Below are 27,121 nucleotides of genomic sequence, written 5' to 3'. Positions count from 1 at the left end.
GGACCCACTCAGATTGTTTTATATAGTCTAAATATATTATTACATAATTTGTATTAATGCTTTTATGTAAGCAGTGTCCTAATTTTGTAAAGACGGGGCTCGTTTAACTACTTAATATACTGGTATTAGATTCAATTTTTTTAAAGTCTACATATTTTATGTAAAATTTCGACCCGAAAAGTAACTAAAGCTGTAAACTAAATCACTTTACATTGATCATATATTTTGTGTTAAATTTCAACCTGTAAAGTAACTAAAGCTGTCAGCTGAATGTAGTGGAGTAAAAAGTACAATATTTGCCTCTAAAATGTAGTGAAGTAGAAGTATAAAGTTGCATAAAATGGAAATACTCAAGTAAAGTACAAGTACCTCAAAATTGTCCTTAAATTCAGCATTTGAGTGAATGAACTTACTAACTTACAGACAAGTGGAACTGAAGCAACAACAACAAAAAGAAACGCTGTCTTACTGTAAAATACATTTATTGTACTTGTCTGTGCTGCTGCTAACAAGTGATACTACATCATGACATCATTATTTCTAAGATCTTTATCCTGAAACCTCACTGGAAGACTCTACACTGGTAATGTAGAGGTTCACTATATAGAATATCTACCTCTCTCCTGCTGATACTAGCTTCTCTATTTGTTCCACATTCGTTTAAAGGGGACTCATTCTGCTCATTTTCAGGTTCATACTTGTATTCTGGGTTTCTGCTAGAAACATGTTTAGCAGGTTCTAAAAACAGACAAGTTGTTCACATGTTTACAAGCAGGTTTTTCATAATATGTCCCCCTTGAATCCCCCGCACTGCACATACAGTATGAATCAATCCTATCAATTAATCAATCACTATCCTCCTACAGCCTCAGTATCTGGCCTATGAAAAGTGTAGACTTGACATTAAACACTGGCAGTACAGAAAACAAGTGTCAACTAGAGCTCACTGAGCCTTACATAGTACAAGAAAGAACAGGGTGGTCCCTGAAAGCCCAGAGGCAAAAAGTTAAGGAACATATTCTTAAGGCAGTTTAGAAGTCTCTTCAAACCTGTTATGATGCAAAGAAATGAGACTCTCAACACATGAGAATAAACCTGTAAATATGCTCAGTTCTTCTAAATTACAGTCATGGAAAAAATGATTAGACAACCCTTTTTCTTCAATTTCTTGTTCATTTTAATCCCTGGTACAACTAAAGGTACATTTGCTTGGACAAATATAATGATAACAACAAAAAAAGCTCATAAGAGTTTAATTTAAGAGCTGATATCTAGACATTTTCCATGGTTTATTTGACAATAACCAAAATCATTGTCTAGAAAACCATGGAAAATGTCTAGATATAAGCACTTAAATTAAACTCTTATGAGCTATTTTTGTTGTTATCATTATATTTGTCCAAACAAATGTACATTTAGTTGTACCAGGGATTAAAATCAACAATAAAGTGAAGAAAAACAAGGCGGTCTAACAATGTTTTTCATGACTGTATGTGACAAGACAGACATACTTCATATACAGTAATACTTTAACTTGTAGTCAGTGGTGGAAAAAGTATTCAGATCTCTTGCTTAAGTAAAAGTACTAATACCACACTGTGAAATGACTCCACAACAAGTAAAAGTCCTGCATTCAAAACTTACTGAAGTAAAAGTATAAAAGTATCAGCATCAAAAGTAAAACTATACTCGTTATGCAGAATGGATCAACTTAGATTGTTTTATATATCCCAAATATATTATTGGATTATTAATATAATTAATGTATTTATCCAAGCAGCATTTTAATTTTCTCAAGGATTAATTTTGTCTTCATAACATACTTATGAGGTTTTAATTTCAACAAATGTCAAATCAAGGTAAATGTATCGTGTTTTTATATTAAATCTCGGCCTGAAAAGTAACCAAAGCTGTCAGCTAAATGTAGTGGAGTAAAAAAGTTCAATATTTGCCTCAAAATGTAGTGGAGTAGAAGTATAAAGTTACATAAAATGGAAATACTCAAGTAAAGTACCAGTACCTCAAACTGATACTTAAGTACAGTACTTGAGTAAATGTATGTAGTTACTTTTCCCCACTGCTTGTAATTAATTGCTGTACTGATTGTTAGGTGGCTGGTTAAAAGAGATCCAATAACAGCATGTTTGTATAATTATAGCACAAATATCAAAGAGGAAAATACAGCATGTTGTTATCTGATAGAGTGAAAAATACTTTTACTAAAAAAAAAATACCTTTCGAGTTCAGTATCAAACACCTTTAAATTCAGATTGTAACAGTTCACAGATAAATCACACCCGAGCAGAAATTAAAAAAGTAAACCTTTGCTGAATAAAGCCACCGTGACTGACAGCTCAATCACCTCAGCACGGACTGATAAGATCTGTTACATAACACCGAGAGAAGACGCCTGGCACCAGGCAAGTCACAACATGTTAAGTGCCTACAAAACTATTGCATATTGTACCTTGGTCTAAATGCGGCAGTGTCTTTATAACCTTTTTATACACATATCACACTTTTATATGCATTCATATAAAACAATTATGCACAAAATAGCTCTAAAATATATATTTTAACTTTATGATTGACAGCATACCTTTGACCTAATGTTTAGTCAGCATTTCAGGTGCATCTCAATACATTAGAATATGATGGAAAAGTCCATTTCCAGTAGTTCAAGTCAAATAGCTCCAACCAAGTATTGAGTCATATAGATGGACATACTTTTCAGAGGCCAACATTTCTATATTTTGATTTTTTTTTTTAACTTTTTTAATTTATACTTTTTAAATGATATAAGGAAATGCGTAGTGAATATTAACTTAACTGGTTCTTATATCTATCTTATTACTTAGACGGGGCAGATGCATGTATATGTATAGGGCTATATATACTGTATGTATATAAATGTTTATATGTTTATGTACATCTGTTTAATGGTGCCTATGTGAGTATGTGTATGAATATGTATATGCATCTAGCATACGCTGTTGTAGTTTATGTTGTTTATTTTTTCGGTTCGAAAAGAATAATTAATTTTTTTTTAACTAAAAAAAATGCTTTTTGTAATATGAAACATTTTTTGAGGCACTGAATTTTAGGTCTTCATTAAATGTAAGCCATAATCATTATCATTAGAAGAAATTAAATAAATGAAGACATGAAATCTTTCATTCTGTTTGTAATCTTGTTTGGATCTATATAATGTGTTATTTCCACTTTTTGAACTGAATTACTGACATAAATAAACTTTTCTATGATATTCTAATTTATTGAGATGAACCTGTATGTCAAAGACCAGTGAGTGCTTCTACCACAAACTAGCATTACTTTTTAATAGTAGTACATAATTGGTGTATCAAAATCTAATAATACTCTGGACCATGACATTTAAAAACCCACCTGTACAAACCTGCATAAAATGTAACGATTGACAGAAACTGTGTGTCATGCACTAAAAAGTCCATACTGACAGAAAAAAGCGTAGCTGCAGTCTTGCACTGACTGCCTCAGTGATAAAGGAAATGAACATCACTCTCCAGTGTGTAACCTGTCCTTTGCAATTCTGCCTCCATGCTGTCCATAAAGCGCAATGTGACCTACAGGGTGTGGTTCCATCACAGTGATAGAGCGGCTCCCCATCATGTGGCCGCTGGAACAGAGTTCAGACGCTGCCTGAAGACGCAGACTGAATGTGTTTGTGACTGAGGCACCGCATGCTGAAGCTGGATAAACAGGTGCATCAGCCGCTGGGCGCTTCATCAGTCATCTCACAGTTTTTTCATTTTAACACTGGCTGGTCTTCTCTGGGCGGATGAAACTTTCCTGGTCTTTTCCCACTGCACCCGTACCGCCCTGCTTCTCCTCGCTGGTCTTGTGTTCCTGGCTGCTGCTGCCGTTTAAAGGGTTCTGGAGGTTGCGCTGACGTTCCAGACTGTGCCACATGCCATAGCCAAAGTAGATCAGGAAGCCTGAGAAGAAAGTTGGAAGAGACATGAGATACTTCCAGTGGTGGAGCAAGTATTCAGATCCTTTACTTCAGTAAAAGTACTTGTACCACACTGTGAAATGACTCCACTACAAGTAAAAGTCCTGCATTCAAAAATTACTGAAGTAAAAGTATAAGCATCAAAATGTACTTTAAGTATCAAAGGTAAAAGTACTCGTTATGCAGAATGGAGCCACTCAGATTGTTTTATATATTCTGAATATATTATTAGATTATTTGTACTGATGCATTTATGTAAGCAGAATTTTAATCTTGGAAAGATAGGGCTCATGTTAACTACTTAATGTACTGTAATGAGGTTTAAAAAAGTCTCATCACTTTAAATGTATCATGTTTTTCATGTTAAATCTCGACCTGAAAAGTAACTAAAGCTGTCAGCTAAATGTAGTGGAGTAAAAAGTACAATATTAGCCTCAAAATGTAGTGGAGTAAAAATATAAAGTTACATAAAATGGAAATGTTTAAGTTAAGTACAAGTACCTCAAAATTTTACTTAAGTACAGTACTTGAGTAAATGTACTTAGTTACTTTCCACCACTACACTTGCATCATACATGTGAGGGTCTGAGTATTGACTTGATAATACAAAAGTACAAAAGTGAAGCCAAAATATTCTGGATGCAGCTGCTGCCATCTTGCATTGGTGATGTCATTTGAAACCAGAATCTGTCTAGTGAGGATCCGTGGTGGAGCCGCAGTATTGAAATTCTGTCACCCAACCAATCGCGGTATGTCAATTATAGCTGCCAATCATAATGTTGTTGTTGCTGTTTTATGGCATCAAATAACAAAAAACAAACTTATCAGAAAAAAAATAGCACTTGAACATACGAATGACAGGAACTATCTTTGAGAAAATTGTATTTGATGTGAACTTGGTGCTATATGTCCATCACTAATATGGAGGGGGCGGGGTTTATCACCTATACTGCAGCCAGCCACCAGGGGGCGAATCACATGTTTTGGCTTCACTTTTGGAGAGCTAACAGGCCGTCCATCTTTACGTTGAGTCTGACAGGGGTTAAGTCTGACATCTTGGGAAATGTTTGCTATTGTGCTCAGCATTAGATGATTGTGCACGTATTGAGTATGCAGAGCATAGTATGTGCTTTAGGATGCAGACAGAGTAACTTTGGACTTAGCTAATGTCTCTGCTCTAGCTTCATATTTAGCATACACATGCAATTGTTATTGATTATTTCGTGTAATATAACGCTCTCAAGAGTAACTTGCCTCTTGTGAAAAGCACATTTCCTAAAATATCAAGCTACTCCTTAACATGTCCAACTGGGACCATGGCTGTAAGGCACTCACCCACAGCCATCCACACAGAGAAACGTATCCAGGTGTCTCCACTCAGCTGAACCATGAGGTAAATATTGACAAATATGCTCACAATGGGCAGAAAAGGCAGAAGGGGAACCTGTGATGACAAAAAGAAAATCTCCCATCAATGCATTTGTTTAGAACGGTCTCCTCCCATAATGCAGGACTTGGTATGAAACTACTACTACTACTAAAAATAATAATAATACAAATAAATAACTTCATTTATATAGCACCTTTTAAAAACAGCAGCTTACAAAGTGCTTCGAAAGAGAGCAGTTAATTACAACAATTATGATGCCATAAGGCTAAAAACGATTCTTACATTAAAAGAAAAACAATAAAAGACAGAGCAGGAGCAACCACAAGACACTCTCAGATACACAGAAAATAAAAGGTAAAAGGACTAAAAAAAAAAGTGAAGAAGTAGAAAGGAATAGTAAAATAGAAAGCATTACATAAAAGCAAGTCTGTAAAAGTGTGTTTTAAGAAGTGGTTAAAAGAAGTTACTAGTGGACTTATTGAGCTGCCACGCACCATGAAGGAGACCTTCTTGCTGGTCTGAGGCTGTCTGCAGACCATGAAGACGCAGCCGCTGAAGATGAGGAGACACAGGGTCAACACAGCCAGGATCCACACCTCCATGCTGAGGATGCAGGGGATGTGGTAGGTGGTGAGATAGCTGACCACGCACACCACCAGCACTGTGGTTTGAAAACAGACAGTTAATTCAGAAGTTGAAGGATAGGGACATTTAGCTTACATTTACATTTAGTCATTTATCAGACACTTTTATCCAAAGCGACTTACAGAAAAAAGGGAAACAATCAAGGTATAGTGTGATAAGAGACGTTAGTGCAGCAATAAGTGCTAGTGAGGATTCTTTAAGGAGTAGAGTTGTGGTGTGGTGCTAGGAGAGAAGGTCCTCTCTGAAGAGCTGGGTCTTCAGGAGGTTTTTAAAGGTAGAGAGGGACGTCCTGCTCTGGTAGGAACTGGTAGTGGTTCCACCAACGGGGAACAACAAATGGAAAAAGTTTGGATTGCCTTGAAGGAACGGGTGACAGAGCCAGACGCCGTTCATTGGAATGGTGCGACATTCGTGACGTAGTGTATCCCTGAATCAGGGAGTTCAAGTAGGTGGGTGCAGTACCAGAGACAACTTTGTAGGCCAGCATTACAGATTTTAATTTGATGCTGCAACAGGTAGCCAGTGGAGATCAATGAGCTGTGAATTCAGGAACTTTTTGGTACTCTGACACTGCGGAGTCCAGCGCTGCTCATTGCATTTGGTAATTATCCTTGTAATAAATGGTAAACTTTATTCAGTTGTTTTGAGTCTTTTGTAAAAAAACAAGTATAGAACAAAATAACTGGAGGCTTCAAGAGCACTTCAAGAACAATGTCTTTGCTCACATCATAAAATAAATGATTTTAACCTGGCCTGCTTACCCAGCACACAGATGGAGATGTTGACCACACTGGAGGAATGCTCCGAGGGGGAGACAGGAGGGTGCAGGACGGCCTGCAGGGTGGAGCTGCCTCCCTTCAGCATGTTGAGGTGAGACTCTGACTCTGTCAGGTCAGACTCTCCCTCAGGGGACAGGTAGTCTCTCTCTCCAGTGCCTGCCCGCCGCTCTAGGGATCCATCTGGCTGGTACCTGGACGACAGGATTATCAAAAATTAAAGGTCTTAAGACTGCATTTTACTACAGCAATATGTTCAGTGTTTCAGAGTACTATCTGTTCAAATACAGTATCCTCTACACAGCTGCATTCCATGGAGGAAAATAGCCAAAATAACAAATAAATAAATGAATATACCATTAAATGAACAATATAGAATATATTAAACATGTATAATATAATATTAATTGATAAATATAATATAATTTCTTATTTATTCATTTACATTTGTATTAATTCCTCTATTTATTTATTTATTTATTTACTTTCATATTTAGTTTTTACACATTTGCGATCTCCTGTACTGAAGAAATACATAAAGAAATGTGTTGGGTTTTTTTAAATGTAAAAATAAATATGTCTGGGGAAATAAATGGGGGAAACCTGCAAAGAGAAAATAATAATATAAATACATTTATAAATAAATATATTTAAAATAAATAAAAAATAATTTTAAAAAAAGTTTAGAATTAAATTAATAGAAATACACAAAAGGGAAAATTCTACCAAAAATGTCAATTTGAGTCACATTTAGTCAATTAACTGAATTATTAATAAATATTAAAACATACAGTATCCTCCTTACAGCTACATTCCATGGAGGGAAATTAATAAAATATAAATATAATATAATTTCTAATTTATTAATTTACCTTTGAAGTAATCCCTATATTTATTGATTTAATTTCCTATTTAATTTTCACTCATTTGCGATCCCCTGAACTTGAGAAATTCATTAAGAAATGTGCTAAGAAAAAAAAATTGTCTAGGGAAATAAATGGGAGGAAAATAATAATAATATAAATACATTTAAAATATAAACAAATTAATAAAAAATAATTTAAAAAATGTTTCGAATTAAATTTATTGAAATACACAAAAGGGAAAATTCTAAAGTAAATTCAAACAAAAATGTCAATCTTTGTCACATTTAATCTATTAACTAAATTATTAATAAATATTAAAATATCATAAAATATTTGTGATTTTCTGTCCTTAGTGACAAACCTTTATTGTGAGATTGTTTAAGGTGGTTAGGTTTTACTTCACAAAACCACCGAGGTCTATAAATCCAGATAAAACCACAGAAGGAACACTGTGTCCGTGTTTACTGCTCCTGTGGTGATGAGTCACCTCGGTGCAGCCAGGAGCCGTGTACAGCAGCTCCAGAGTTTAGAAAGTACAGGAGCCTAAATAAACACCTTCATCCACTCAAGCAGCCACTTCACACTCACACAATGGAGCCATTCACAGCTCTTACATCACCACCGTGATGCAATAAAATGAGGTGTATGTACCTGGGGGGGTTAGAAAAGCCATAAAGGGAAGCTATTTCACAATGTTGCACAAATACTATTTCTTGATTATTTATAAATGTACCCACCTGAGAATCAGTACACAGACAGCAACCAGGGAGTAGGCCAACAGAGTGCCGATGGACATCATGTCAACCAGCGCTTTGAGGTCGAACAGGAAAGCCATGATGGCTGGAGCAAGCAAAAACAATGCAATTAACACAAAACATGAATAAAAGAACCGTTTTGAGAAATAGCAGCATTACTGATAATCATTCTCACAAACTACATGAAAACATCTACACCCACAACAACAATATTCTTGCAATTACAAGCTGTTTCCTTCAGATGCACCATCCAACAAATAAACACAAACACAAACAGATGCAAATTAAATGTCATGCAAACATGTTTTCACTATAAAAAGAGACACAAACAGGCTAAATGTTTCCCTGGGCTGGCAGCTGGAATCATCTCCACACTGAGTGTCGTTTGATGTCAGATACACTGGGGTGTTTCCTCTCTCCACTGTGGAGCAGCTTTCAGCAGAGCAGTTCAAACACGGAGCGGTGGTATGTCCTCTGCTCCTCACAACATTATATTTTTTTTAAAATAACAAAGTAAGCTCCCCCGGCCAGCTCTAGCAGTTGACTTTGTGTGCTGGCTCCCTGCCAGTGTTCACATCTGCCTGCTGCCACTTCAGCAGGTCCTTCACCTTATACAGTCATGGAAAAAACTATAAGACCACCTTTTTTTTCAATTTCTTGACCATTTTAATGCCTGGTACAACTAAAGGTCCATTTGTTTGGACAAATATAATGACAACAACAAAAATAGCTCATAAGAGTTTAATTTAAGAGCTGACATCTAGACATTTTCCATGGTTTTCTTGAGAATGATTTTGGTTATTATCAAGAAAACCATGGAAAATGTCTAGATACCAGCTCTTAAATTAAACTCTTATGAGCTATTTTTATTGTTGTCATAATATTTGTCCAAACAAGTGTACCTTTAATTGCACCAGGCATTAAAATGAACAAGAAATTGAAGAAAACATGGGTGGTCTAATGATTTTTTCCATGACTGTAGGTCTCAGCTGCAACACCTGAGCACAGTGAGCATGATGCAGTCACATGTGGTATTTCAGAAGTAAACGTACAAGTCATATTACTTGACTTTAAGGCAAATTCAACAGGTGACTCTGACTAAGTTAAACCGCTGAAGCAATAATAACAAGTTTCTCTCCAGATCGTCAAGTGGAAGTGAAATAACTGGTGTTGTACAAAAGCAACTATTTAAAATACAAATTCCAAAAACTTTCTTGTTACTTCAGATGATCATGAAAAGGCTAAAGGGCCCAGCAGACCAAGCAGCAACATCTGTGGCTGAAAAAGGAAGCAGGTGGCAAAAACTAAAGTTCCTCGACTGGCCACTTGAAGCTGGCGAGAACCAATCCCCATAGATCCCTATGTTAAAACGACCAACTTTACAGCAGAAATGAACATGTTTACAGCCTCTTTTAAAAAACGGTATTGGTCTCTGTAGCTAATTTCCCTCTTCAAGACTGTGAGAGATTTTTTTGAAATTATAACTCACTTGTTTATATTATATGAAGCCTTATAATAAAGTTAAGCATAATTAAAGTTAGGCAAAGTGGCAGCGGACCGAGCTTTGGGACCCGCCCACTATGAGTTTCAATTCAGCTCTTCAGAAACCTAAGGGTTCACAACAGACACCATCTATTCTTTGTTCAGTCTATGTTGCAGACACAACTCGACAACAGCACCGTTGCACTCTGAAACCCATTATTTCCTAACTTTTGCTGCACCATGACTGCTTTTTCGCTGCATTGAGCAAAGTGGATGCACAGCAGGCCAGGCACAGAGAGATAAATGGAGTGAACTGTACAACACAGTTTTGTTTGTTTCCTATTCTGGGACAGATACATGCAAAAACTCCTACTCTGTTGTTCTGTCCTCCGCCACTTCTCCGAACACCTAGTCAGATGTGAGCTGAACTCAGTGGCGAGCGCGGCTCAAATGGCATATTGTCAGAAAAGGCCCTCAAAGTGGCATCACAATGTAATGATTTCAATGAATACAGACACAAAGCAACACCAGTCTGGCTCAGTGACACTCTATAATGTTCCTCATGCATCATAACAGCACCACTGTACACCAGACTACACTGACTATCTTTTTCTTAACAATTTAATGACTTGGATGCAGTGGTGGAATGTAACTAAGTACATTTACTCAAGTACTGTACTTAAGTACAATGTTGAGGTACTTGTACTTTAGTTGAGTATTTCCATTTTATATAGCTGTATACTTCTACTTCACTACATTTAGAGGCAAAAATTGTACTTTTTACTCCACTACATTTATCTGACAGCTTTAGTTACTTTCAGGTCGATATTTAACATAAAATATATGTAGACTTTTTTTAAAAATTAAATCTTATAACAGTATAATAAGTGATTAAATGAGCATTGTCTTTACAAAATTAGTACACTGCTTACATAAAAACATTCATACAAATAATGTAATAATATATTTGGAATATATAAAACAATGGGTGTCCATTCTGCATATCGAGTACTTTTACTTTTGATACTTTAAGTACATTTTGATGCTGATACTTTTGTACTTTTACTTTAGTAAGTTTTGAATGCAGGACTTTTACTTGTAGTGGAGTAATTTCACAGTGTGGTATTAGTACTTTTACTGAAGTAAGAGATTTGAATACTTTTTCCACCACTGCATGGAGGTGGATTTTATTTTGGGATATACATTTATTCACTTTCTTGCCAAGAGTTAGAATAAAACCACACAGAAGTTGTATTGATCTTAAAATCTTACAAACCAATCTAACTCTCCCCAAAGAAGCAAAATGTCCAACATTTTTATAAAAGAAAAACTTATACATAAAGATATGTTAGCTACTTCCTGTCGCTAATTCTCTCTTTTTTTTATTATCTAGAAACGTGACTAAAAGCCAGATGGACTGAAGTGGAGAATAGAGATAATATCCACAGAGTTATCCACCTTAATGATGTGTAATGTTTTCTCACATGCTTTTGTAAACACCGTCACCAAGTTTAACATGCAGTCACCAACACCAACACCGTGCACAGATAACAACCCCAAACAAGTCCACGATACAACCCACATGATAGGCGAGTCCTGGTCTCGGGAGCTTACCCGCAGTGGTACCTGCCGCCATGGTGGCAGCCACAGGAGACTGGCGCTTACTCACTTTGGACATAAATTTGAACAGAATACCATCTCGTGCCATGGCAAAGAGAATGCGCGGCAGAGGGAACATGGAGCCCAACAGGCTAGGGAGAAGAGGGTTCATGGTTAAGTTGAGGGCAGTCTGGGAAAGAAAACATGACACCTGCACAACTGTGAAAGAGCAACATGTGCCTGTGGAGGGAAAACCTCCAGAAACTGGATAATTTATAGAAGTGTTGAAGGATGGGTAGGTCTCAGGGAAAAGGAGGGAAGAACCATGTAGAACCTGATAATGTAATAAATTCCCGATAATGTAATAAAAATCTGCCCTTGAGTCCATTGAAAATGTAATAAAACCTGATAATGTAACAACTTCCCGATAATGTAATAAAGTGCATTTCCCAATAATGTAATACACTTTTTGCCAATAATGTAATAAAGTATTATATTAATGGGAGGTTATTACATTATCAGGTTAGCCTTCATTTCGCAAGTCCTGATAATGTAATAATTCCCCAATATTGTAATAATTTAACAGCAGACCACTCATTACTTGAGTTCAAGTGTTGATACTGTGTAGGCATCACTAGCTCAACAGCTCTAGCGCCACCAACAGGTCAAAGTTGAATGTTTATTAACTTTTGACCCGTTCATCCGTTTTTCACAAAGGATGTATCACTGGAACCCTTGGGCCAATCCGAGCTCAATGCATCCTAAATGGGGGTTTTCGGCCATATTGGATTTTCCGCCATCTTTGATTTGATCAAAAACCTTCCATTAATGTTATACTTTATTACATTATTGGTAAAAAAAAAAAAAAGTGTATTACATTATTGGGAAATGCACTTTATTACATTATCGGGAAGTTATTACATTATCAGGTTTTATTACATTTTCAATGGACTCAAGTGCAGATTTTTTTTTTGTCTGGAATTTATTACATTATCAGGTTCTACAAACCAGAATCAAATCTTTGCCCGTGTCTTTCACAGTTGATTGGTGGAGACAGATTAGCAGAGTAATCTCACTGGACGCTCCCCGGCTCTCACCTGCTACTACACCGGAGGTCATAGTGGCAATAAGGGGGGTCTTCGTCTTAGGATTGATTCGGGCTAAGACTTTGAAAAGCACCCCATCCTGTGCCATAGCATAGATTACACGAGGCATGGGGAAAATGGAGCCCAGCAGACTGCATGAGACAGCAGAGACATGCAAGACCAACACGTTAGTCAAAAGCCCCAACACACACACTAACACCAACAATCACATCATCAAAGCTTCAGAGCAGGATTACAGTGTCTTTCTTTCCTGTTGGCACTTAACATTCAGTTATTTTCATCAACTTAAATCAACAGAATACATATTTTTTCCTTTTATCTGTAGTTCTATTTGTCAATGTAGATTGTTTTGGTGTGTGTTTTCAAGAGCTGGAGATATCAGCCTCTCTTGAATATAACGGTGTTGCTTAAAGCTTCAAATGATACATTAAAAAAACTCAACAGCAAGTTCTCGTTGCAGAAATCATGACCCAGTTACTTGTGATAATCCACAGACATGTTGTGAGGAGTTTCACATAAGAACTATTTTCTTTTTGCCCAAATTCATCCGCCTGCTGTATCGCAGGACGGTATCCTCATTGGCTGAGCTGCAGTGGTGGAAAGTGACTAAGTACATTTACTCAAGTACTGTACTTAAGTAAAAAAATATTTCCAGTAAGTATTTCTATTTTATATAACTTTATACTTCTACTCCACTACATTAAGAGGCAAATAATGTACTTTTTACTCCACTACATTTAGCTGACAGCTTTAGTTATTTTTCAGGTCCAGATTCTACATAAAAATACATTTAACCTGATTTGACTTGTTTTTTTTAATTAAACCTCATAACAGTATATTAAGTAGTAAAAATGAGCCCTATCTTGGTAAAATTAAATGCTGCTTACATAAATGCATCATAATATTAATCCAATAATATATTTAGAATATATAAAACAATCTGAGTGGGTTCATTCTGCACAACAAGTACTTTTACTTTTGATACTTTATGTACATTTTAATGCTGATACTTTTGTACTTTTACTTCAGTAAGTTTTGAATGCAGGACTTTTACTTGTAGTGGAGTAATTTCACAGTGTGGTATTAGTACTTTTACTGAAGTAAGAGATCTGAATACTTCTTCCACCACTGCTGAGCTGTAAACCTCTTCAACCTCTGCCTTCTGTAGTGATCGTCAGGTTGAGTTTTGTATCAGGAAAGCAGTTCCCACATGAAACTAAACTGTGGGTTATCTTGAGTAACCAGGTCATGATTTCTGGAAAGAGACATTGCTGTTGAGTTTTTTAAAAAAAAATGTTGTGGTAATTTGACCACCACCGCCATCTAGTCCCATTATACAATCCAATACCGTGGGATGTTGTGTAAAACTTTTTTTTAAAAACAGAATTAACATAAACAAAAGTTTATCAGTTTAAACATTAAATTTTTGTACAGTTTGTAACTGAATATATGTCACAAAAGATTAGCAAATTATTGCATTTTGTTGTCCCAACTTTTTTAGTCTCTATGGCAACACTCTGTAACTCACAGTAAAACAATCTAGATTAATGAACTTCAGGTAAGAAGAAAAATGTGTATTTTTTGGTGGACAGTCCCTTGTGTTCTCAGTTGTTTTGACATTGAGGGCTGGTTTTAAGTTTAATTTGAATGTGTCTCATGTGCCCTACAGTAACTCTCCCCGTAGCGTAAACATTTAGTTTGAGCACATAAAATCACAAAATGTGTGTTAAAGGGATTTTACAACTGGCAGCGATTGTGAAAACAAGTTCCAAAGGGCAGGCCACAGGGTTACAGCCTCAACACCAACTGCAGGCATCCAACATTTGACTCAAATTATTGGTTTAAGTCAAATTTGATAATATGCACATGAATGCAGATCATGGGATAAGTTGGTGACGGGGTTTGTTGATGAAAAACTAAAGGGAAGTGATTTAGCAAACCTCCAGGGAAGGAAGACAGAATTAAGTCACACCAAAATATTGTTTAGAGAAAAACTTGCCCACCTTATTTATGATACTTAAATTATAAACAGTGTAATACAAAGACATGCAGATATCTGAAACAGAGAGAATTAAGCACTGCGCCCACTGTGTCCCATTGAGAATCAATACTAAGACAGATAGACAGAGAAATGTGGTCAGACCCACAGACCACATCTCCTCCTCCATTATTACCCATTTATAGCATGCACATTAATCACAAATTAAAGCCGTGTTGTAAATTCTGCTGACTCTGATACAGCACATATAACTTCTAAACACTGTCCTCTACTATCAATGTTAATATTTTGTCCTCAACTTATCTTACCTGGTGGATAGGGCACACAGAGAACCTGCAGCGACCACATATTTGGCAGGGCCCCAGCCCACATACTCAAAGGCCATGGGCAGAGGGCTCTTCTCATCCAGCAGGTAGTAGGGCATCATCAGCGTGAGGGCAGCCGACACGCCAAAGTACGCCAGGAAACACACGGTCAGTGACACCACGATACCGATGGGGATGGCTCTCTGAGGGTTCTTCACCTCCTCCCCTGTCACATACAGTGGTGGAAGAAGTATTCAGATCCTTTACTTAAGTAAAAATACTAATACCACACTGTGAAATTAATCCACTACATGTAAAAGTCCTGCATTCAAAGCTTACTGAAGTAAAAGTACAAAAGTATCAGCATCAAAATGTACTTAAAGTATCAAAAGTAAACGTACTCATTATGCAGAATGTTGAATATATTCTAAATATATGATTAGATTATTTGTATTGATTTATTTAGCATGTTGATTTTTGTTAAAAAATTGTCAAATTTCAAAACGCCTAAAAAGCTTAACATGATCTTATTATACTCTGTTGGTACATATTAGAGCATTATATGGGCAGAAATGACAGAAAAACACCATATTATGGGATGTCCAAAAATGACCCCCTCAATAAAAAGTCACACTATAGCATGTTGATTTTTGTCAAAAATGGTCAAATTTTAAAATGCCTAAAAATGCTAGAAATGGCCGAATTATACTCAGTTGATACATGTAGTAGTGTAGTTTGTCCAGAAATTGCAAAAAAAAAAACCCACAACATTAGGGGATGTCCAAAAATGAGCCATTGAAAATATCATCATCATATCATATTACAGTATGTCAATTATTGTCACAAATGGTCAATTTAAAAATGCCTAAAACTGCTTAAAGTGGTCTTATTGTACATATTATAGCATAATGTGGCAACAAATAGCAGAAAAACACCATATTATGGGATGTCCAAAAATGACCCCCTCAATAAATGTTAAAAGTCATACTATAGCATGGCTGCAATTTATTTTGTAAAGATAGCACTCATTATAACTACTTAATATAGTGTTATGGGGTATTAAATTTATCATGTTTTTTATGTTAAATCTCGACCTGAAAAGTAACTAAAGCTGTCACCTAAATGTAGTGAAGTAGAGGTATAAAGTTACTTGGAAATGGAAATACTAAAGAAAGTACAACTTCATCAAAATTGTACTTAAGTAAAGTACTTGAGTATATGTATTTAGTTACATTCCACGACTGGTCACACAGACACACGAATAACTTCACATTTAGATGATTTTTGATTAAATCGCACTTCAGTGGCTCACCTGTAGTTGCGATACAGTCAAATCCAACAAAAGCGTAGAAGCAGGTGGCAGCTCCAGCTAAGGTCCCACTGAAGCCGTAGGGCATAAATCCTCCCACTCCATAATCACTGCTCACATTGGCCGTCACCGACAAGTTCCTGAGACCAGTGTAGAAAAAGTATTCAGATCTCTTACTTAAGTAAAAGTACAAAAGTATCAGCATCAAAATGTACTTAAAGTATCAAAAGTAAAAGTACTCGTTGTGCAGAATGGACCCACTCAGATTGTTTTATATATTCTAAATATATTATTACATTATTTGTATTCATGCTTTAATGTAAGCAGTGTTTTAATTTCGTAAAGACAGGGCACATTTAATTACTTAATATACTGCTTTTAAGAATTAATAAAAATAATAATGCATAATCATTTTAAATTGATCATGTTTTTATGCTAAATCTCGACCTGTAAAGTCACTAAAGGTGTCAGCTAAATGTAGTGGAGTAAAAGGTATAATATTTGCCTAAAAATGTAGTGGAGTAGAAGTATAAAGTTACATAAAATGGAAATACTACTAAGTAAAGTACAAGTACCTCAATAAAGTTCACTTAAGTAAAGTACTTGAGTAAATTAACTTAGTTGTGCTAGTTATAGTAAGTACTAATTATGCAAAATGGAACCAGTCATTGGTTTATATTTTGCAAATATATCATTAGATTATTATTATTGATGCATTTTCGTAAGCAGTGCTTTAATGTAGATAACACGGGCCTCATTTTAACTACTTAATATGCTGTTATGAAGTTTAATAAATAAATAAAAAAACAAAATAAAGTCCAATCACTTTAAATTGATCATGTTTTTTATGTTAAATCTCAATCTGAAAAGTAACTAAAGCTGTCAGCTAAATGTAGTGGAGTAAAAAGCACAATATTTGCCTCTAAATGTAGTGGAGAGAAGTGTAAAGTTACATAAAATGGAAATACTCAAGTAAAGTACAACTTAATCAAAATTGTACTTAAGTACAGTACTTGAGTAAATGTACTTAGTTATTTTCCACCACTGCCTGAAATGTGTCAAGTGTTATTTCAGGACCCTACAACTGAAGGTTAGCTGCTGTCCTGCAGGTTCAATAGGGAGTTCTGCACCACATAAACAAACCAGACTCCTACATATACCACTGATAGTCATGCTGTGTATGATTTAAAACTGTAACAGTTAAATGAATATATTACCTTGTAACTATGGTCACATTAATGAGGGATTCCTCTGATATTTTCCAGTTGTATGCGTCTCCCTTGACGAAGCCGGAGATGATGACGAACAAGAGTACAAGGACGTTGATTGAAGTGAAGACTTTGTTGACCCAGGCGGACTCCTTCACCCCGAACGACAGGAGACCTGGGACAAACAGAGAGGCAGCAGAGCTCAGAGAAGTGCTGTGATGGTTTTTGTATTTTAAACTAAATGCAAACACTGCTTTAATTAATATGGTATCTGTTAATGTGAATTATAACCCTCACCAAGGAGGTCATGTAACTAAGTACATTTACTAAAGTACTGAACTTAATTATAATTGTGAGGTACTTGTACTTGTACTTTATTGAGAATTTTCATTTTATGTAATTTTATACTTCTACTCCACTACATATTAAGGTAAATATTGTACTTTTTACTCCACTACATTTAGCTGACAGGTTTAGTTACTTTACACATGAAAATCATGATAAATTTAGTGATAAGGTGTTTTGTTTTTTAAATTAAACCTCATAAAATTATATTAAGCAGTTAAACTGAGTCCTATCTTGAGGTAATTAAAATGCTGCTTACATAAATGCACCATAATGGGGCGGATTAGCTGAACAATCATTCACTTTGTGATAAAAGCATGAAATTTGGTAGATGTGTTAGTGAATATGTTTGAAACAAATCTGGATATTGGGCCACCTCAAAAGCGCCCCCTAGTGGCCGTGGCAGGCATTTGTTATACAAATAAATCAATGATGAATAAAAACTGCCCTTTTAATAATACCAACTGGTAATGAATTGTATATTGTTAGAAAGCCTGATTAGTCACCTTTACAACGAGGTACAGCTTGTAAGGATCATGCATTCATGGAATGAGCAACGGGGCTAAACGTGTGTAGCACCCCCAAAAAATGTGCATCCCCTGCGGGGCGGATTAGCTCAATAAATCACAAGAACTGTTTATTTTGTGATAGAAGCACACAATTTGGTGGATGTGTTGGTGGATATGTTTCAAACAAATCTGTATATTAGGCCATCGCAAATTCGCCCCCTAGTGGCCATAGCAGTCATTTTCTTAGTTAAAATTACAAAAAATATTTAAATTATTTCTTAAAATATTTAAAAAATTTAAACTAAATATACAAACATAAATTAAAAAATGTAAATACACATATTAAATTAACAAAAATCCAGTTAGACACTCTTTCAGTTATTTTTCCTGCCCCACCACAATCGGGCTAGCCATCGAGCTAGCTAGCAAATGAGCTAGCTAGCATTTGCTTCCTGGGACAAGCAGTGCAGTGGACTGTCCATCAAGGTATGTCTAAATATTTTATTTCACCTGTTATAATTATGAATAAAATATGCTATGAACATCATAAAGGCTAAAGAGAAAAACAATCATCATGGGCCTTGGCGGAAAAGTAAATTAGCAAGATAGCAAAAATAGGTACTTAAGCTAGCTAGTTAGCTTGGAACATGTATCAGTGGCTGTTGGGTGTGAAAGCTTAATAAGACACTGTTAAATTATGTCCTGTGGATTGTGGACATCCCTCTCTGCACACACACACACACACACACACACAGGCACACACACACTATATTTCATATGTCTCCTTTGCCCATGTGGTTCTTTTTTTCTTTTTTTAAATGTATTTTATAACTCCATCACAGTTAGTCAGGCGGCTTAGGACCAGATTTGAGAGGAAAGGGGACACGCCGGACAAAAGCACCAACATTTTTCCACATGCTCTCTATCACCAAAGGTTTCAACTTTTGGTGGGAGCCACTTCATCAAGATTGCAGATAGGAGACGGCAGCCATATAAGCCATAAGTCTATGAGAACCAATATATCTTCCAAGCCACTTAGAAGGTCAATCTTGGTGTCTATACATTTTCTGGGTCAAAGAATCATTTAAAGCTATTGAGAATATCACTGGATGACTCACTGTAAATAATCTGTTGATCAAGATCTGACATGAGATGAAAGCGTACCCTTGATTTTTTTGAGCAGTGTACATGGCAGCTAATCCACACTCTCCCGTGAACATTGATTCCAAACAGTTTCAACTCAGGATACCCTGCTGCAGCACTTGAAGCCAGTAGTCTACCAGTCTGAGTGAAAATGAACATATCTATTTGATCAAATAATCATTCTCAATAGCTTTAAATGATTCCTGGACCCAGAAAATGTATATTTTGACACCAAGATTGACCTTCTAAGTGGCTTGGAAGATATAGCATTTCTCATAGACTTTATATGGCTGCCATCACCGCAATCTTGATGAAGTGGCTCCTACTAAAAATTGAAACCTATAATGATAGAGTGTATGTGGAAAAAATGTGGTGCTTTTGTCCAGCGTGTCCCCTTTATTTGGCTAAGCCGCCTGACTAAGTCACACACCTCAGTACAAGGATTTTGCCAGAAAGAGTAACCTGCTACAAGTAACCCTAGTAGAATTTTTTAAATGTATGATTTTTTTCTCTGTCTAAATGTGTTTTATTTTTATTGTTGCAGGTCATACAATATTGAAAATATTTTTTTCTTTTCAAGGAGCAACAGAAGAATACAAGCCAAAGAGGAGGCCGTAGCCTGTGAATGGGAATATCAAGACCTAATAAAATATTATACAAAGTTAATGTTCTTTTCTATGAGACTGTAATAAAGCTTTTGTCACTTTAACATGTCTCTAAATTATATTTGTGGTGCTGAAAACATGAAACAGCAGCTGTAGGGTAGGCAAAGCATTCCTCGCCAGTAACCACTGGCAAGGAATTTTAAATGGCCATTTTAAATGGCCATTTTTAAAAATGGCCGCCACAGCCATCAGAATTTTTTTTGCGATGGCCCAATATCCAGATTCATTAAACATGTATTCAGCAGTGAGTGTACCAAATTTGATGCTTTTATCACAAAATGAACGCTTGTTCAGCTAATCCGCCCCACTACACAGGGGATGCACATTTTTGGGGGGTGCTACCCACACGTTTAGCCCTGTTGCTCATTCCATGAATGCACGATCCTTACAAGCTGTACCTCGTTGTAAAGGTGACTAATCAGGCTTTCCAACAATATACAATTCATCACCAGTTGGTATTATTAAAAGGGCAGTTTTTATTCATCATTGATTTATTCGTATAACAAATGCCTGCCACGGCCACTAGGGGGCGCTTTTGAGGTGGCCCAATATCCAGATTTGTTCGAAACATATTCACCAACACATCTACCAAATTTCATGCTTTTATCACAAAGTGAACGATTGGTGTAAAATATTGAGCTAATCCGCCCCACTACCAGTAATAATAACCTGATAGGACATTAAGAACATATTGAAAATAGTCTGAGTGGGTCCATTCTGCATAATGACTACTTTTACTTTAATACTTTAAGTACATTTTGATGCTGAGACTTTTACTTGTAGTGGAGTAATTTCACAGTGTGTATTAGTACTTTTTCCAACTTTTTTTCCACCACTGGTACTGGCTACTGGTAGCCTGGGTAGACCCATACTGCCTTGCGCGCTCGAATTTCATTTCGAACCTCCAGACGGTCTGGCAACCAGAGAGGTTTCTTAGCCCTGTTTTAGGGATCCAATCACAGAGCGGGGAGGGACGGCAAGACGATGACGCGTACTACTCGGCACTTGGAAGCTTGTAGTTTTCTTATGGATCCAACATGGCTGCTGCATACGCGAAACTCTCTTTAGCTGTAGATGGTGTTTTAAATAGTTTAGAGCGAAAGTTGAAAGGCGAAAGGTCTCTCGGCAGCTCCGCTGTCCCCCGGCTCGTAGCGAGATCACCGGCCTTACGGTAGTGGGGCTATTAGCGCCGCTAGCGGCTAATAGCCCCGCTACCGTAACGACCCGCAGCAGCTTGTTTATTGCCCATAAAATCAGTGGATGTGTGTGGCTGAATGACATGAGGGGGAATAAAGCGTGAAAATAAATAATCTTGCAGAAAGCGAGAACTGGAGAAGCAAAGCAGCAAACAACACTCTCTCACAGACACACACACAACAAACATCCATTTCTGTTGCTCTGCTACGTCATCTGGTATAACTGATCTGATTGGCTAAGAGCTACCTACAGACGCTTTTGATAGACATTCTAAGCGCCCAATAAACGGCTCTGGAGGATCGTAAATCACACCTCCTCTACGGAGAAATGAACGGCTGGTTGCCAGACTAGATCTCATTTGAGATTAGTCTGGTGTTAGCCAGGCTAGGCTACTGGCCTAATTTTCATTAAACGTGGTGGAAGGGTGAAGCACAGGTTAGGAAAGAACCCATTCATACAATAATCATTTTTCACTCTTCTTAACATTGCGAGACAGAGCGTGGCCTTGGCTGACATCTGGAATATTATTATCAAGTTGTCAAGTATTGAAGAAATTACACTTTTGACCTGGTGATTGTGCTCCATAAAAAGTCTAGAAGTTATTACAATTTCATCAACCTGTAGTCATTAACCTTTAGTTTTAACCAAAAAAAGGGGGCTTATCTTTTTCAAAGCTGGCTCTGATGAATAGATATTACATAACTTCTACATCTGTGGTACTTAAAAGGAACAAACTAGTGGATTGTTTTTGTGTCACACTGACCTAATGTGATCATTGCATTGGCCAGCCAGTGGAATGCTCATATGATAACACTTTCAGTTCTCGTCCAAGAGGCATAAAAGTGGAATTTTAACCAAAACATGCACAGTTTAAATCCATGCACTGTCATTAATCTGTCAGGGAATAATATGGAGTACTCTCCAAGTCATCAACAGCTCCTGACAATACTAAACTGACAGCTACTACAGTGGAGCTGCTCAGTGACCGGAGGCTGTTCCCAGCTGTATGTTTCTGTGGGAAAGAGAAAGTGGGTGCTGCTGAGGTCTAACAGGGAGTTTTTAAAGCAGAAGGGGGTGAATGTGTTCTCCCAGTGGACTCAATCTGCCCTGCCCTATTAAGCACTTATCACACAGAGTCCTGATCCTGCCATCTCTTTATTGGATTAGGCCAACTGTGGCTTTTGGAATTTGGCTGGTTTAAACAGAATGTACCACTCCGCAGCATGCCAAACAACATTTTGACTTGAATTTTATGATTTCCAGCCTTACCGGAAAGCAGCAGAATCAGGCAGACGGCAAAGAAGTCCGGGTACTGAGCTAAGCCAGGAGAGTTCATGCTGAAGTAGGTCTTACAGAAAACCTCTATGTGCCCTCCTATCATTTCATCAAATGTGCCACTCCAAGCCCTGGCAACCGAGGAAGTGCCTGTGAGGGGAAAAAACAACAGAAACAGTCAGCATCTTCTTTTAATGAGACATTATATGCTAATTTCCAGGTTCATTGTTGTATTTTGGGCTGCTACTAGAGTATATTAATTGCTTTTATGCTTTAAAAACACATTATTTTTCTCACGTCTGTCTGTCTGAATATACCTTTAAACCCTCTGTCCTTTTAAGAGCCTGTCTCTTTAAGACCCCCTCCCGATAAAGCCCAGTCTGCTCTGATTGGTCAGTGCTTCAAAGTCTTCCACATCTGAGCTCTCTGCACCATCATTAGGTGCCGGGGAATGACTATAACAGCACTGTAGCAGCACTTTCTACCTATATTATAGAGGTGGGGTGGATATCAATACAGTATAATATAGCGATATTTTGCCTGGCAATATTATATAGATTCATGGCCGCCAAGTATCGATATTTAGCGTTTCTGTGTTGTCAGTATTTTCGTTTTTGTTTTTTTTCCGGAGACCGTAGCAACCTCTGTTTTAGGAATATACTGGAGATACTGATATCATGAAGCTAGAAGATCTAAGGAATCTATAAGCACTATGTGTATCAGGATGTCGTGTCAGGAAGTTGTCGAAATAATGCTGCAAAGTTAGGCTATTTTTATGTTTCATTAAAAAAAAATTCAGAGCAATGGAGCTTAAATTTTTTAAAAGTTTGATAAAATGCTGCAGTTGTTGCAATAGACTGAGAATTTTCTCTTATTTGACAAAACAATTCTTGATTTAATTGAATTTTGTGGACACAAAATGCAGTTAAACAGTTAAATCGCAATATATTATATCTCAATACTCACCATATCGCAAAATATCGCAATAATATCGTATCATGACTCAACTATCGGGATGAAATCGTATTGTGTGGTCTCTCCTGATTCACACCTCTACTATATATATTATATATAGTATAGTTGATCATCAATTATGTTACGTCAGAAGTTATGACGTCTTCTTAAAAGACACAGTTTCTGAATACGGACTGTGCGCTCCCTGGATTGAGCGTTTTGATACTTTTACAGTATTAATATAGCACCTAGACCTGCTTTATAGTCAAAAAAGACAGTTTTTACAATATTGGACCTTATATCTGCCACTAACTCACCGATCACGTAGGAGAGAATGAGGTTCCAACCAGTGATAAAGGCCCAGATCTCTCCCACAGTCACGTAACTATAAAGGTAAGCAGAGCCCGTCTTAGGAACTCGTGCGCCAAACTCGGCGTAACACAGGCCGGCCATGACGGAGGCTAGGGCGGCGATTAAGAAGGAGATGACTATGCTGGGGCCTGAGTCGCCCTTCGCCACTTCTCCAGCCAGGACGTAGACACCGGCACCCAGAGTGCTGCCAACTCCCAGGGCGATGAGGTCGACGGTTCCCAGGCAGCGGCAGAGCTTCGAGTCCTCCAGGTTGCTCAGGTCGACCACCTTCCTGCGCACCAGGGAGCGGCCAAATGACAGAACCTGCTCCAGCATGTCGACACCTGCTGATGGAGGGAAAGAGGGAAAAAAGCAATGGAAATATCTGCACAGCATAGGTCTGGCCTAAAGACATTTTAGGGTCATTAGCTTAAAGCACAAGTGAATGTTTATTGCATTTCATGCACTGCGGTTTAAGTGGATAATTTGATTGCATGGGCGTTATTTGATCCCAGCCAATCGTTACTACTACTCTTTATCTAAGCATCAATATTTGTACAGACAACGTGCAATAGAAGGTGCAAAAATTGTGAAATCAAAGATCAGGTCTGTGCACAGTTTGAGCTCCACCTGCTTTACATACAGAGCGTCTCAAACAAGTCGTTCTGCTGAAAAGTCAGTTGCATAACACGAGAATGACACAAAGGTGTGTTGAGAGGAATTTTAAACTCCACAAACTATGACGTTCATTGTAGGAATGTTGCCATAGTGCTAAAAGCTGCCAAAGCTCATGCTGTACAGTAAGGGTCCCATTAAAACCCATTGTTTGGGGTTATGGTGCAGATCTAAGTAGTCAAAGAGCTGCATTCATTAGGGGACCATGCATGCACTGCTCGAAAACAATAAAGACATTCCAGTATCTCTCTTTACTAATTACACAAAAAACTAACATAAAAAGACAAACTGTAAGGTCTTCTTTGTCTGCATTGTCTTGTATATGAAAATGTCTCTTTTCATTAGTAAGATTGCTGGGGGTCCCGCCCAACATATTTGCATGAATACAATAAGATGAATGAAGAATGAAATATACTCTCCGCTGAATAGTTTCAAGCTTGCTTTTGAAGTTAAAGCTTCTTCTTTGAGCTAAAACTTTTGATTGTCTTGACCGTAAATTAATACTGACGACCGTCCAAATATGCATTGATCTCCATTTAACTGTGGTGGAAATAAGTTGTGCATGTGACAGCTCATTAACATTACAATGTAGGCTGTATTGCAACGCCTGCAAGAGTACAGTGAATGAAAAAGTGAAGATTGCAAGGAGCAAAACCAGATTGAAACAGGTGAAATATCAGTTTTGGAAACTGACAAATACAAATTGCAGTCATTTGGTCAGCTGTTATCTGCATCATTCATTAATCTATATAGTGTAGTATGTGGTGGGTGTTTTAAATTGTGCAGTGACAGCAACATCTAGGTCACATCATAATCTGTTGAATTTCTCAAGTTCAAGTTTCAAAAGTTCAGAAATAACATACAGCTACAGCAGAAGTTTTACTGTTAAATTACAGCTTTAGTTATTCTAAATGTATTCACAAACATTTAATTAGATATATGCACCTACCTGTTAGAATGACACTATGGCAGAAAAAAGGCAGTCAGAAGTGTCTGTGTGTTTCTTCCAGCTTGCACAGCAGATCAGCTGCACATGAGGCACAGGTAAAAGTCAAATTAGATCCACTGCTTACATGAACTGCTGCCTTGAAACTCCTGTTTTAGCACTGTGCTCAACACTCATATGCTGGCATGTGCACTGAGCAGAGCAGTACTTTTACGCCTCCCCTCTGTCCACAGTGTTTCTTCATAGAATCTGCCCTCGCCTTGCCCCTAGACTCCAGCCTCCAGTCCCACCGCTGCCAGGGGAGTGACGTCCCCTGAGCAGGGAGGCAAAAGGGGAGGAGGGGGCCCCAGGGAATTAGGGCGAGGGGGGGGGGGGGCTATTTCACCTCCATGCTCGAGGGTTGGGGGAGTAAAACTCTGTGGAGACAACATTGCAACATACACTCTCAGCATGGGATCACACACAGTGGGACAGAGAAGAGAAAAGAAGGAACCTTGAGTGTAGAATTTGTCATTTCTAATGCACATAGATCCCAGCTGCCTAGATGCTTACTGACTGCTGATAAATGGTTAGGCAACTGGCATTGACAAACATTGAGGCAGACACTTGTGTTTACCCAGTACAGCGTAGAGGAGTGCTGCTAAAAGCATGGGTGCTGATTGGTCAATGAAGGGTGGACGAGCTGCAGTACCGGGGGGTTAAGTCCTCCTAATGGAAGACAGATATTGCTCAATGTTCCCTGAGCTATTGGACCCATGGACATTACAAAAATCAATAACACAGCTCACTGTGGTACACCACCAGAAGCCTGGCATCTCCACGGCAACTTCATTTAGAAGTTTGAGCTCTTTGAGGGAAAAAAGGCACTTTTTTTCCATGAAACATTGCATACAAAATACAACTAAGATTTAGTTTGCAGTGGAGAGAGTTTTCTGCCAAGACCAGCTCAAACCAGCTTAAGACCTCAGTGGGAAGGTGGCAGCTGGCAGCTACAAAAAGCGTCCAATCCACAGATCCGAGACTTGACGGCATGACAACAGCCAGCTCTCTCTCAGTTTGTCCACCCAGCCAAGCAGTCAAATATCATGGCCCACCGCCCACCAAACCTTGGCTGCAGGGTTGAGTATCTGACCTGCATGCTGATGGGAAAGCCAATGTTTTCCTTAGAGGTGGGCAGGCTGGAGACACTACTGTTAATGCTAGATGTTTGTCTTAAACACACACACAGACACACACACACACACACAGTGATCAACAAAATGAACTGGGGCTGGGCAATATGAGGTCATAATATATCATTGAAATTATATTAAAATGTTTATCACATATATTTTGCCAATTGTTTCAATCAAAAAGCCAGTGGACGAACTGTGTTAAGGCAATATTTATATCATTTGATATTCTCTCTCTTGATATTCTGATCCTTGCACATAGAAGTGGTTTGAAAAATGTCTATTTCATATCAACTATTTATTTACTGAATTAACAGAAACAAATACAAGATTTTGGCCATATTGCCTAACCTAAAATTAACTTTAAAAAGTGTTCAAAATTTAAATGTAATTTATGAGAATTAATGGGAAATAATGCAAATAAAATACATGGATTATTTCCTCAGGCTATATTCAAT

The 27,121-nt window shown here is 37.5% G+C and overlaps 1 protein-coding gene across 3 annotated transcripts; it reads right to left on the bottom strand.

Annotated features, from left to right (window-relative positions):
• Window positions 1-465: 465 nt before the first annotated feature.
• On the bottom strand, window positions 466-25,699 carry slc7a2 (solute carrier family 7 member 2). 3 transcript variants are annotated; one of them, XM_059345538.1, is made up of 12 exons: window positions 25,495-25,699; window positions 23,837-24,217; window positions 22,560-22,715; window positions 17,441-17,606; window positions 16,227-16,363; window positions 14,918-15,140; window positions 12,602-12,741; window positions 8,406-8,508; window positions 6,788-6,996; window positions 5,876-6,042; window positions 5,327-5,435; window positions 466-3,974 (listed from the first exon to the last, which is right to left on the bottom strand). In XM_059345538.1, exons 2-12 carry the CDS (start codon window positions 24,204-24,206, stop codon window positions 3,790-3,792), a joined length of 1,965 nt encoding a protein of 654 aa, XP_059201521.1. In that variant the 5' UTR covers window positions 24,207-24,217; window positions 25,495-25,699; the 3' UTR covers window positions 466-3,789. The 3 variants fall into 3 exon arrangements, with proteins under 3 accessions (XP_059201521.1, XP_059201523.1, XP_059201522.1); XM_059345540.1 differs by lacking the exon at window positions 12,602-12,741 and adding an exon at window positions 11,520-11,656; XM_059345539.1 differs by having other exon boundaries at window positions 23,837-24,214.
• Window positions 25,700-27,121: the final 1,422 nt, after the last annotated feature.

The sequence above is a fragment of the Centropristis striata genome, chromosome 12, assembly GCF_030273125.1.
Source record: "Centropristis striata isolate RG_2023a ecotype Rhode Island chromosome 12, C.striata_1.0, whole genome shotgun sequence".
In the NCBI taxonomy this organism is placed as follows: domain Eukaryota; kingdom Metazoa; phylum Chordata; class Actinopteri; order Perciformes; family Serranidae; genus Centropristis; species Centropristis striata.
This window is presented reverse-complemented; position numbering and strand designations above follow the sequence as displayed.